The sequence below is a fragment of the Eleutherodactylus coqui genome, chromosome 6, assembly GCF_035609145.1.
Source record: "Eleutherodactylus coqui strain aEleCoq1 chromosome 6, aEleCoq1.hap1, whole genome shotgun sequence".
NCBI classification, from domain to species: domain Eukaryota; kingdom Metazoa; phylum Chordata; class Amphibia; order Anura; family Eleutherodactylidae; genus Eleutherodactylus; species Eleutherodactylus coqui.
In genome coordinates, this window is record NC_089842.1 from 226,656,898 (window position 1) to 226,670,719 (window position 13,822).

At 45.4% G+C, this 13,822-nt stretch overlaps 1 protein-coding gene and 1 long non-coding RNA gene across 5 annotated transcripts in view; both read right to left on the minus strand.

Moving 5' to 3' along the window:
* Window positions 1-13,822, minus strand: part of LOC136633344 (uncharacterized) — an 86,610-nt gene that overhangs the window by 12,113 nt on the left and 60,675 nt on the right. The window lies entirely within an intron of this gene.
* Window positions 1-13,822, minus strand: part of LOC136633339 (class I histocompatibility antigen, F10 alpha chain-like) — a 44,998-nt gene that overhangs the window by 12,113 nt on the left and 19,063 nt on the right. For all 4 annotated transcript variants that reach the window (XM_066609004.1, XM_066609006.1, XM_066609003.1 and 1 more), the window contains exons 2-3: window positions 12,932-13,192; window positions 6,389-6,667 (exon numbers count right to left, since the gene is read on the minus strand). In XM_066609004.1, coding sequence (XP_066465101.1) covers window positions 6,389-6,667; window positions 12,932-13,192 — 540 coding nt within the window. The remainder of the gene's footprint in view (window positions 1-6,388; window positions 6,668-12,931; window positions 13,193-13,822) is intronic.

Genomic DNA, 13,822 nt, shown 5'->3' on the forward strand with positions numbered 1-13,822 from the left:
TATAAGAACAGGTCTCCTCTGTATGTTCAGTAGAGCCCCTCCGTACTGTGTATAAAACCCCGGACCCCCTTCTACACCTCATATAAGAACAGGTCTCCCCCATACAACCAGCCCCCGTACTGTGTATAACACTCAGGACCCCCTTCTACTCCTAATATAGGGACAGGTCTCCTCCATACAATTAGCAGTGCCCCCCGTACTGTGTATAACACTCCGGACCCCCTTCTACACCTCCCATAAGAACAGCTGTCCTCCGTACAACCAGCCCCCCGTACTGTGTATAACACTCAGGACCCCCAATAAACCTCATATAAGAACAGGTCTACTCCAAAAACAGAGCCCCCGTACTTCGTATAACACTCAGGAACCCCTATACTCCTCATATAAGAACAGGTCTTCTCTGTACAATCAGTAGAGCCCCCCCCCCCCGTATTGTGTATAAAACTCAGGACCCCCTATACTCCTCATATAAGAGCAGGTCTCCATACAATCAGCGGAGCCCCCCCCCCCCCCCCCCGTACTGTGTATAACACTAAAGACCCCCTTTGTCACCTCATATAAGCCCAGGCCTCCTCCATACAATCAGCAGAGCCCCCCCCCCCCCCGCACTGTGTATAACACTCAGGACCCCTTCAACACCTCATATAAGAGGTCTCCTCCGGACAATCAGCCCCCATACTGAGTATAACACTCAGGATCCTCTAAACTCCTCATATAAGAACAGGTCTCTGTACAATCAGCAGAGCCCCCCCATACTGTGTATAACACTCAGGACCCCCTTCTACTCCTAATATAAGGACAGGTCTCCTCCATACAATCAGCAGAACCCCCCGTACTGTGTATAACATTGGGACCCCCTTCTACACCTCCCATAAGAACAGCTCTCCTCCGCACAACCAGACTCCCGTACTGTGTATAACACCCAGGACCCCCTTCTACACCTCATATAAGAACAGGTCTCCTCCATACAATCAGCAGAGCCCCCCGTACTGTGTATAACATCAGGACCCCCTTCTACACCTCACATAAGAACAGCTCTCCTCCGTACAATCAGCAGAGCCCCCCATACTGTGTATAACACTCGGGATCCTCTTCTACTCCTCCAATAAGAACTGGTCTCCTTCGTACAATCAGTAGAGCCCCCTGTACTGTGTATAACACTCAGGACTGCTATCTACTCCTCATATAAGTACTGATCTCCTCCATACAATCAGCAGAGCCGCCCGTACTGTGTATAACACTCCGGACCCCCTATACACCTTATATAGGAGCAGATCTTTGAACAAACTGCGGAGCCCTCCGTACTGTGTATAAGACCAGAGACCCCCCCTTATAAACCTCATATAAGAGCAGGTCTCCTCCGTACAATCAGCAGAGCCCCCGTACTGTTTATAAGACTCAGGACCCCCTTCTACACCTCATTCAAGAAAAGATCTCCGTACAATTAGCAGAGCTCCCCCCTCCCCCGCACTCGTATAACACCCAGAACCCCCTTCTACACCTCATAAGCACAGGTCTCCGTACAATCAGCAGAGCCCCCTGTACTGTGTATAACACTCAAGACCGCCTTTTACACCTCATATAGGAGCAGATCCCTGTACAAACAGAGGAGCCCCCCATACTGTGTATGAGACCAGGGACCCACTTCTACACTTCATATAAGAAGAGGTCTCCTCCGTACAATCAGCAGAGCCCCCCTGTACTGTGTTTAACACTCAGGATCCCCTATATACCTCATATAAGAACAGGTCTACTCCGTACAACCAGCCCCCCGTACTGTGTATAACACTCAGGACCCCCTTCTACTCCTCATATAAGTAATATATCTCCTCTGTACAATCAGCAGAGCCCCCAGTACTGTGTATTACACTCAGGGCTTCCTTCTACACCTCATATAGGAGCAGATCTTTGAACAAACAGCGGAGACCCCCATACTGTGTATAAGACCAGGGACCCCCCTTATAAACCTCATATAAGAACAGGTCCCCTCCGTACAATCAGCAGAGCCCCCAGTACTTTGTATAACACTCAGGACCCCCTTCTACACCTCATATAAGAACAGGTCCCCTCCGTACAATCAGCAGAGCCCCCAGTACTGTGTATTACACTCAGGGCTTCCTTCTACACCTCATATAGGAGCAGATCTTTGAACAAACAGCGGAGACCCCCATACTGTGTATAAGACCAGGGACCCCTCTTATAAACCTCATATAAGAACAGGTCCCCTCCGTACAATCAGCAGAGCCCCCAGTACTTTGTATAACACTCAGAACCCCCTTCTACACCTCATATAAGAACAGTTCTCTGTACAATCAGCAGAGCCACCCGTACTATGTATAACACTCAGGACCCCCTTCTACACATCATATAACAGGTCTCCTCTGTACAACCAGACCCCCGTACTGTGTATAACACTCAGGACCCCCTATACTCCTCATATAAGAGCAGGTCTCCATACAATCAGCAGAACCCCCCGTTTATGTATAACACTAAAGACCCCCTTTGTCACCTCATATAAGACCAGGTCTCCTCCATACAGCCAGCCCCCTGTACTGTGTATAACACTCAGGACCCCCTTCTACACCTCATATAAGAGGTCTCCTCCGTACAATCAGCAGAACTACGATTTAAGGAGTTTAACCCCTTACATACTACACTGAATAGGGACAGCTGCACCTAATAGGGACTCCATTGGTCACACCATCGGCAGCCCCCACAATGTGATCTCAGGGAGATGATAAGCCTAAAGGGAATCACCATGTTTTAGCACTATAGATGAGCGAGTATACTCGCTAAAGGCAATTGCTCGAGAGAGCATTGCCTTTAGCGAGTATCTCCCCCCCTCGAGACTGAAGGTTCGGGTGCCGGCGGCGGGCACGGAGCTGCGGGGTAGAGCGGGGTGGAACGGAGGGGAGATCTCTCTCTCCCTCTCTCCCCCCCGCTCCCTCCTGCTGACAGCCGCTACTCACTGCTCCCCCGCGCCGGCAGCCGAACCTGCAGTCTCGAGCGGGGAGATACTCGCCAAAGGCAATGCTCGCTCGAGCAATTGCCTTTAGCGAGTATACTCGCTCATCTCTAATTAGCACCCCTCTCTGAGGGGTACACCAGTACCAAATTAACTCGGGCAAATCCGAGTTAATTTGGTACTGGTGTTTATCTGGTGTTCTTAAGAAGTCGTGGTTACTTTAGAGATACTGAGGAAAAACATATGTTCACCATTTTGCATGGTTCTTTGTGTTACCCAGGAAACACCACGGGGAGGTAACCATGCAACGTTTTCTTTATATAAAATGACATCAGGAAGTGAGAGAATTAGATTACGTACGTAAAATTTGGACGCTAGTTCTTTTGCGCATAATATTGAATAATCGAGTTGGGAGCCATTAACTTTTCCTATTTATGACATAATCAATACTCGTGCCAAATTTCATGTTTCTACGACATCGGGAAGTGAGAGAATTAGATTACGTACGTAAAATTTGGACGCTGATTCTTTTGCGCTTAGAATTGAATAATCAAGTTGAGACCCATTAACCTCCTATTTATGAAATAATCAATACTTATGCCAAATTTCATGTTTCTATGACATTAAAAGTGAGAGAATTAGATTCCGTATGTAAAATTTGGACGCTAATTCTTTGGCGCTAGAATTCAATAATCGAGTTGGGACCCCTTTACTTTTCCCATTTTGGACATAATCTATGCTTGTACCAAATTTCATGTTTCTACGACGTCGGGAAGTTGGAGAATTAGTGGCGAGTCAGACAGTCAGTGAATCAGTCAGTGAGGGCTTTCCTCTTTATATATATACACGTATCTTTCCTTGAGGGAGGAGGCTGAAGCAATCACTCTTTTACCGCCACTTGTAATGAAGCCCCCATTTGTGTATATCCTGGTTCTTGCCTAACTGACCATTCTGAATTTATTATGATTTGCTGCCAGTCCTGATCTTCAGCCGGGACCTCGTTAATGAACCTGCCTGACTGTAGCCTGTATTACTGGAAGACTCCTGGTCAGACTGTGATAGACATGATAATTATTTAGTATAAAATGTCTATCGATATTTGTATATAACCCAAATGTATTTTGCTGTTGTAATGACTCTAAGCTCTGAGGAGTTTAAAGGACACACACACAATCTAATCATAGTATTTAGTAGACAATGGGATGGTGAAGGATATCTGATCTAATGTTAGCTAAGTACATAGAAATTGCACAAGAGACCTCTAAGAGTTAAGGGCTATAGTGTTATGTGTATATCCTGTGTTCAATACTGTGTGTTTACCTAGCCCCCTTCCACTCCTCAAACACAAGCTAGTTAAACAAATCATTTGTCAACTACACAGAATTCCTTAAGGCTGTCTGCATGCTAAAGAAGACAAAGTCCATACCATGGCGGACGTGAGGACGGGAGGGTAGGGAGGCGGGAGACTCTGTATAATCTAGCGAATAAGAATATATATATATGTTAGTGATGTAATCTGTTAAACGCCCATAAAGGGCAGGTGTTATCCTTTTTCAATAAAAAGGCCTGTCTGGACGTCTCTGCCAGGAGAGCCATTTTTAACATGAGATTCATACCTTGTGTTTGACTTGGTCAGTGTGCGCATACTGCTTCCACACAATTAGGAAAGCGACAAAATACCCCAAAGCCTGCTGGAGAAAACCGTAATCCAGCACAAGACCATCAGATCCCGCGCTTCGGCCCAGCGCAGCGTCAGCAGCCACACTACCAGGAGTATCTGGATGAGTGACAGCATGGGGACCCGCAGCGAGGACCGTATCCCGATGGCAGCCTTACTGGGGCGTTGGTTCACCTTTTTGCCTTGGGGAGGAGATAAGCCAGAATGTGTCCCGGTCTTCAGCCTACATCAGTCCGGCCGCTCTCACACACCGTTGGAAAAACGTTGTGTTTTAAAGCAGTGTTTTACAGCGATTTTGAACACATTATACAGCGTTCTTTAACGCACCCCGTCATTCAGATGGGTGATGAGATACGTAAAAAAGCACTAAAACGCATAATAGAGCAGATGGCGCCCAAAAATCACGGCATTTTTAACACTAGTCTGCGAGGCCCCACTGAAGTCTGAAACGCCGCGGTAAACACCGTAAAGAGTATTATGTGTGAGAGCAGCCTTACAGTATGGAGAGCTGGAGGGTGTTCTATACGTCACATACTGCACCACCAGATGGCGCTGTGCTAGTCTGCCTGTATTATATACTGAGTGCGTGGAGGGGGGGGGGGGGGGGTCTGGACTGTAATATCCCTGTATAATAAATCACTAACAGCAGCTCCGTATCTGAGCCATGAAGTGCGCATATACACAGCGTATCGTCGGCACGGAATGGCACCAGAAAGTAGGACAACACCGCCCCGATAGTCATTCTTATTTTCTCTCGTCTCCTATGAAGTCACAAGCAATTCGCCGCTCCTATGCAATGTTAGTTACGTACCGGCTGCGGGTCGCACGCATCCATAGACATCAATGGAGGCCGTCCGCAAGGAATCCTCACTAAAATACAGCATGCTGAGATTTTTCTCCGGCTTGTGTAATATGTAATTCATATCCGCGGGTGTGAGGGAAACTTTGAAAATATATGACTTTCAAAGCTTGTGTTTTACCGCGGATGATCCACACGGACGACTATTGCGGAATCTGCAATTCAAATCTGGTGGTGTGAGACCGGCCTAACAGGCCATGTATACTGTATACCGCACGGCCGAAACAAAAGCCAAACAAGAAAAGGTGGAATTCCTGTTTTTTCCCCCATTTCTCTCCCCCTCTAAATAAAAGGATGCAGGGGTTTTCCATGAAAATACTATTGATGACGAGTCCTCAGGATCGTTCATGAATAGTTGACGGTCAGGGCCCGCTGACGGTGGTGCTACATATCGGGGTGGAGCGTAAGCCACGGTTCTGCCCCCGTGTGGTGGCCGGCGCTTGTAACTGCAGATGTAGCCCACATTGATATAAAAAGGACCCCAGCCTGCAGTTACAAGCGCCGGCCGCTACACAGGGGTTGGAGCAGCGGCTTCCGTTCGTCCCCAGTGTATGCTGATGCTGTCAGCGGGTGTCGGAGCGTTGGGCCTCGGCTGACCAACTATCGCTGACCCATCCTGAGGACAGCTCATCAATAGTATTTTCGTGAAAACCCCTGTAATAAGTTATATATTACATTATAATGTATACAAAATGGTGCCGTTACAGAAAAGTACAACTCATCTTGCTAAAACAAAGTCCTTGTTCGGCTGCGTCCGCCGGCAGCTCTTGGAAGGTGGGAATAAACAACCTCTGACTGTACTGACGCTGATAACCCGCTGTGTAGACGGATGTGCGATGGCCGGAGCTCCACACACATATATGTGACACGTGATGATGAGCCTCACCTCTCCTCTCCAGATCTTCTCTCCCGTTCTCCACGTAGGTCTTCAGCCATTCTATACAGACATTCTCCAGATAATTCCTCTGTCTCTCCCCCGCTTGTACCTCCGGACTGTTCAATCTCTGTGCAGTGACCTGCGCCTGGCTCATGGTGGCGATGTATGTCCTGGTCCGTGTGTCCAGAGCTATGAACTCTCCTCCATCATATCCGTACTGCATGTATCCTGTGATGCGGCCGTCATCATCCAGCTCACAGCCGTACATCCGCTGGAAGGAATGGAAACCTGCAGACATCACAGAACACGTTACACAGAACACATATGTACAGCTTATATGTGCAGTGTATGTGTGTGACATGTTATATACAAGGTGTATGACACATACTCTATATTATATACACAGAACACTCACATGTACTATATACAGTCTATAACACGGCTTACTAACATTTGTGTGTGAACTACAATTCCCAGCATGCCCCCCCATCTACCGGTTGTAGTTCAGTGGGCTCCAACACAGTATATACCCTGTAATCTATACGTCACCCTACAAGGTTCTTTAGTGATTGGTTGTGAAATAACTCCATCAGCTAATCAGGAACGAGCCCTCCTCCTTCTGCCTGTTACCCTTTACCTTCTGACACTGGAGGAACAAACCACTGGAAGGAGGGGGAGGGGTGTACAAAGATTATTTCTCCTGGTAGTTCAGATCAGTGAGAGGCAAGAATACACAGAGCTGTCATGTGAGACAAGGGGCGGGGCTTCTCAGGAGCAGGTATAGAGCACGCTGGTGATTGGGCATCAGTGTGGGCGGTACAGATGATGTCACAGAGCTGTATACACAGATAGAGCGCACATATTTATAGCGCACAGGGAGCGCCAGAACAAAACAGAAAATAACAATGAAAAAAAGGCCAGAATTGCTATTTTTTTCATCTGCCTCTAAAAGAATGCAATAAAAGTTATAAAATCACCTTATATACCCCAAATGGTACCAATGGAAACTACAACTCATCCCGCAAAAAACCAGACCGCACGCGGCTCCGGGGGCAGAAGAATTTAATAGTCTGTTGTGGGAGATCCTATAAATGCGGCAGCGCTGGAAGCGTGATGTTCTGCGGGAGACAACGGTCACTTGTGCTCCGCAGTGATGTCATAGCAAATAATGGTGGAACTTCTGGGTTTTTTTGCCATCTACTTTTCCCCAAGAAAACAAATGTAATAAGTCAATATTCCCACGGGCGAGCAGATACGGGGCCGAGAGACTCCTGATATCGCACTTGTCAGCGTGTATCGCATCCGCGGATATGAGGAGGTCTTCATGCAGAAACGCCTCGCATCACTTCTGTAAACTCCTATCCTCCAGCGCTCGTTTTCCGCTCGTCAGGGGATCAGCAGGTGTTTCCTACTGGTTTATATGGGAAGCGTCAACTCGCACTCGCGTGTACCTCACACGGCAGGCGATGTGTCTGACAGTCCCATTGACAACAGTGAGCGATGCGTTCCGAGGGACGCGGAAATAAATAAAAACTTGCTCCTGTGTCTGACTCAAAAGAATGGGGTCCATATTTGTGCGAATTGTTTGTCTCACAGCGCACAAAACTAACGGGAGGTTCACACCTGTATGAATGTAGCCTAAACATCAAAGAATCCATCATATGTATCCCAAAGTGGTGCCCATAAATAGTACAACTCGCCCTGCAAAAACAACAAGGCCGCGTACGGGGATTGGTGGTTTTTTTTGGTTCATTTAGAAAAAAAATAGAAAAAAGATTAAAACTGAAAATTGTTCATAAAGTACAAAAAAAATCCTAAATCTATTTTTGACAAATCCCCTGCCATATTTCCAGGGTCCCCTAGGGCTCTTCCATGTGGGCGGAGTTATGGAGTTATTCTGCGAGATGCAGCTTGCGTTATTGCTGTGTAATTCTGCACTAGAGCGTCTTGTGGTGCATTTTGCAGGCAGATTCCGCCCGTGTGAAGGCACCATTACACCGGACTCACACAAGCGTTGTGTTTTCGCAGGTTGTTTGTTGCGTTTTTGCATATTTTACTTAACCTTTTGCGTACACAAGGCATACACAATTGCGTGTGCAAAAAATCCTCCCCAGGACTTCCAGCCGTTGCGATGGCCAATTAGTTCAAGATGTGTTCTTTTTTGCGCTACTGAAACACGCAGGACAATGGCGCGCTCGTGAACGAACTAGTTGAAATCAATGGATTCTATTTTCTGCATATCAAGGGTGCAAACTTAATACACAAACATGCCCGTGTGAATCCAGCCTCAGAATATCACCACAATTGCCGGGCTGAAGCTGCAAGTCTACATAGAGCCGCGCAATTAGCGCCCAGTGTCAGCGCCGCTCGTGTAATCGCGCCCAGACATCTCCTCCTCAGCACTTACAGAAATCCCCAGAGTTCCTCCGTCGTTGGCTGAGCGGATCTAGTAGATTCGGGCCGCACGGCGATGTGTCGCAGGTAACCTCTTCTAATGATTGCTGATGCTGTCACATTATGACTGGCGACCCAGCAGCTGCAGAACATCACAGTAACGATTACCGCGGCGCCAACCTGTACGACATCTTACATCCGACAGGTCGTCCTGTGTAAAAGTACCGCAAGTTATTCGTGACGGTAGCTGTCCTGTGATGGATGTCTAACACACAGTCTGAAGCAGCCGCGCGTCTCGTATCGCCGTGTAGCCCTGGTCTTACGCAGTCTAAGGCCTCATGAAGATGCTCAGTTGTTGGCAGCACAATGTCATGTAAAGGGTTAATCTTGCTGCAGCGTCTGCTGGAGACGGTTTAGTTATTTCCCCACGTCCGGCCGCTGCCTGCGGCTCCTTCAGACGGACGGATCTGCAATCCGGAGGAAAGAGAACCCATTGATTTCTAGGTTTGCATTCTCATTTTCTGCATGCGGAAACAAGTAGGACCCGCTGTATTGTTGTGCGTGCAAACGTACAGTACGCTGCGCAATTTGTGGGAAAAAAATATATCTGGACCTCATTAGGCTCAATAGCCTATCAAATCACGGTGGGGTCGGGTGTCACGGACATGTGAACAGCCGCCGAGTGCAGAAAGTGCAGCACTGTGCGCCGATACAAACTTATCTCATTCACAGCACAAATATATGTTGCGCTGAGGCGAGTGTATTTGCACATCCGCTCATCTGAAGAAGCCTTAATCACGTATTTACACGGGTGAGTGTGATATCGGTCTGAGACACTTGTAATATCGCACTTGTAAACCTGTGGTTTTGCCTGCGAGTTGCGACGCGTTTCGCTACTCATACGATTTTCACACATTGTTTTAATTCACATAAAGTTTCAAAAGGAAAAATGTTAAAATCCTCTCGCATGAAAATGGCGTCACATATTAGTGATGTCACCCCAAATAGGACATGCCGCGATATTTCCATCTACTATAGGGGCGAGCGAAGAAAATCACTTGTGTAAGTTAACCATTGACATCCGTGGGTTGTTTTCGATATGGACAGAACTGACATGGCAAGAGCAGTGGTGCGGATACACCATATCCACCTCCTCCTGTAGGATCCGCTCCTCAGTAACAGCAACAAGCGGCACGAACTGCGTCATTGTGAAAAAAAAAATTACTCATGCAAAGACTCCTTGACATGCGCATCACAGCACACACACAGCTCTGCTACTTGACATGCGTGTGACAAACACAACTGTGCCACAGTACATGCACATGTTACAAACTCAGCTCTGCTACATGACATGCACCTGACAGACATGACATGCGCATGTTAAAAATACAGCTCTGCTACATTATATGTGTGTGACAGACACAGCTGTGCCACATGACACGCGTGGCACAAACACAGCTGTGCTACATGACATACATCCATGCTAACTATACACATTACACACACAGACATCAGACAAACAGCCACTCGCAGCTCTACTACATTTGTACTGACTGCACACGATACGCACAGCTCTTGGATACAGCGATAAGCCCCTGGTCATGTGATCCCTGACTCCACCAACAAGGTGATCACATGATGGTAGTTTGTTAGCTTATTCAGTATACAGCACTCCCAAACACCAGTATGGCTCCTCCCACAGCAGCCCACCAGCTCTCTGGTGGCGGTAGGTCGGTGTCTCCTGTCAGGACCGCTGAGTTGTGTCTGACATAACGGCTTAGTTGTATTCTCAGTGTGTTAGGACCTGCGATGATGTCACCATGGGGCGGAGCTATGACACAGTCAGGGCACAGAGCATGAGAATCACTCACTCACATACTTACAAACCAACAAACAAGTGGTCGATAGTAGCTTGACTAGTAATTATTAGGAAATTATAGTACCAGTGTTTCTGGTGGCGCAATACGCCACACAGCTGTGCTTACATGGTACATCCATTATGACAGACACACACACACCCCTACTACATCTATCCTGATTCTCACACACAGCTCCGCAACATCCATCCTGACCCCACACATTACAAACACAACTCTGCTACATCCATCCCGATTCCCACACATTACACACACAGCACATCACACACACAGCTCTACTACATGCATCCTGATTCACAAATACAGATGTGGTACATCCATGCTGATTTTCAGATATCACCAGCTCAGCAGACTCCTGGATACAGTGATCAGCCCCTGGTCATGTGATCCCCGTCATCACAGGTCTTAGTGGCCGCTGTCGGCTTTTCCAGCATACAGTACTTTCTATGAAACTGCACAATGGCTCCTCCCACAGAAGTGATGTCACCGCAGGCCCTTCAGCCCACTGGATCTCTGTGGTGGAGGTAGGTGGGTGTCTTCTGTCAGGACTGCTGAGTTGTGTCTGAGACAATACCTCGCTTAGTTGTATTCTCATTTTGTTCTTCTGTCAGTCAGGCTCTGTGTTTTATATATGTTATAGGACCTGTGGTGACGTCACCAGGGGCGGAGCATGAGAAGCACCCACAAAAATACATAAATACTAACGGACAAGTGATTGTTAGTGGTTTGACAGTGTGTGGTGTACATTGTGTGTATATACAGTACAGTGTGTATAGAGTACAATGTATATATAGTGTGTATACAGTACAGTGTGCATTGTGTATGTACAATAGTCATGTAATGTGTATATAAAGTGTGTATATACAGTGCATATAGGGTGTATATACAGTGGTGTGTATTATGTATGTATACAGTGCAGTGTATATATAGTAGTGTGAATTGTATATATAGTGTGTATATAGACAGTGCAGTGTATATATAGTGTGTTTATACAGTACAGTGCAGTGTGTATTGTGTACAGTGTATATAGTAGTGTATTGTATATATAGTGTGTATATACAGTACAGTGTGTTGTGTATATAGAGTGTATGTACAGTGGGTACAATATATTCATGTGTGTTACAGTGCAGTGTGTATTGGGTATATACAGTAGTGTATTGTGTGTATATACAGTACAGTGTATAATGTGTGTATATATAGAGTACAGTGTGTATATATAGTAGTGTGTATATATATATATATATATATATATATATATATATATATATATATATATGTGTGTGTGTGTGTGTATATACAGTACAGTGTGTTGTGTATATAGAGTATATACAGTGGGTATAATATATTACTGCGTGTTACAGTGCAGTGTGTATTGGGTATATACAGTAGTGTATTGTGTATATGGTGTGTTTATACAGTACAGTGTGTATACATAGAGTACAGTGTGTATATAGTAGTGTATTGTATATATAGTGTGCATATACAGATATATATCTCATGTGTTACAGTGCAGTGTGTATTGGGTATATACAGTAGTGTATTGTGTATATGGTGTGCATGTACAGTAATATATATATATATTTATATAGTGTATATACAGTACAGTATAGAATGTGTATATACAGTGCAGTGTGTATCATGTATATATACACAGTACAGTGTGTATAGATAGTAGCGTGTATAGTGTATATATAGTGTGTAAATACATAGTGCAGTGTATATATTGTATGATTTTATATAATGCTGAGTGTATATACTGTGCAGTGTGTATATATAGTGTGCATACCGTGAAGTGTGTATTCTGTATATAATGTGTATACAGTACAGTGTATATATAGTAGTGTGTATTGTGTATATAAACAGTGCAGTGTATAGTGTGTATATACACTACAGGGTGCATTGTGTATATATAGTGTATATACAGTGTATTTTGTATATAGTGTGTATATACAGTACAGTGTGTATTGTGTATAGAGTATATACAGTACAGTGTGTATTATGCATATGTACAGTGTGTATTTACAGTACAGTGTGTATTGTGTATATATACAGTCTGTATATACACAGTGCAGTGTGTATATGTAGTGTATATACAGTACAGTGTATATACAGTTGGTGTGTGTATGCAGTGTGTATAGTGTATTGTGTATATTAGTGTGTATATACAGTGCAATGTGTATATAGTGTATGTGTTAGTGTGTATATACAGTAGTGTGTATATACAGTGTATATAGTATGTAGTGCAGTGTATAGCAGTATATACAGTATATCTGTCTCTCACCTCCGCTCTGGTTGAAGCGCTCCATCACTATCTTCACATTATGTCTGCCTATGGCCTCATTTCTTTTACCAATCAGTGTCTGTCCCTCCCAGTAGTCGTCTCCCAGCTTCTTCATCCACTCCACGCTCGGTTGGTATTTTCTGCTGTCTGAGTTATAATTCGCAATCTCCCGATCATCCACGTATCCAACGGAGGAGTATTCAGGTATCCCGAACCCCGGAGCCGAGACTCCAGTATGATAGTAGCGAAGAGAGTGACTGTCTGAGAGAGGTACAGAGTGTTACATATCACACATGTACTGCACTAACAGGAAGAGACATCATATATGTACAGCGTGTAGGTGACAGGGTCTCAGTCATGTATGTACAGCGTGTAGGTGACACGGTCTCAGTCGTATCATTAGCGTGTAAGTGACAGGGTCTTCATGTATGTATACATAGTGTGTAGGTGACAGGGGCTCAGTCATGTATGTATGCATAGTGTGTATGTATGTATAGTGTGTAGGTAACGGGCTCAGTCATGTATGTATGCATAGTGTGTATGTATGTATAGTGTGTAGGTAACGGGCTCAGTCATGTATGTACAGCGTATAGGTGACAGGGACTCGGGTGTGTATATGAGATGCAGCAGTTATTACATGATGTGATCTTCTCCGTGTTGTATGTTATGATGTTCTCGTCTCTCACTGCGCTGCCAGGAAGAACTACAAGGGGAACTCTGTATGTGATATAATGTGCGCTCCACAGTCCCTGATAGTATTATATAATCAGTGACTACAGTAGGAGATAGTGTTATAGGCCTCAGATGCTGCAGAACCTCATTTTGAACAGAATGTAGGAGCTTAATGCCAATCACTGTTATAGGAGTATTACCATCATAAACATTTATGGC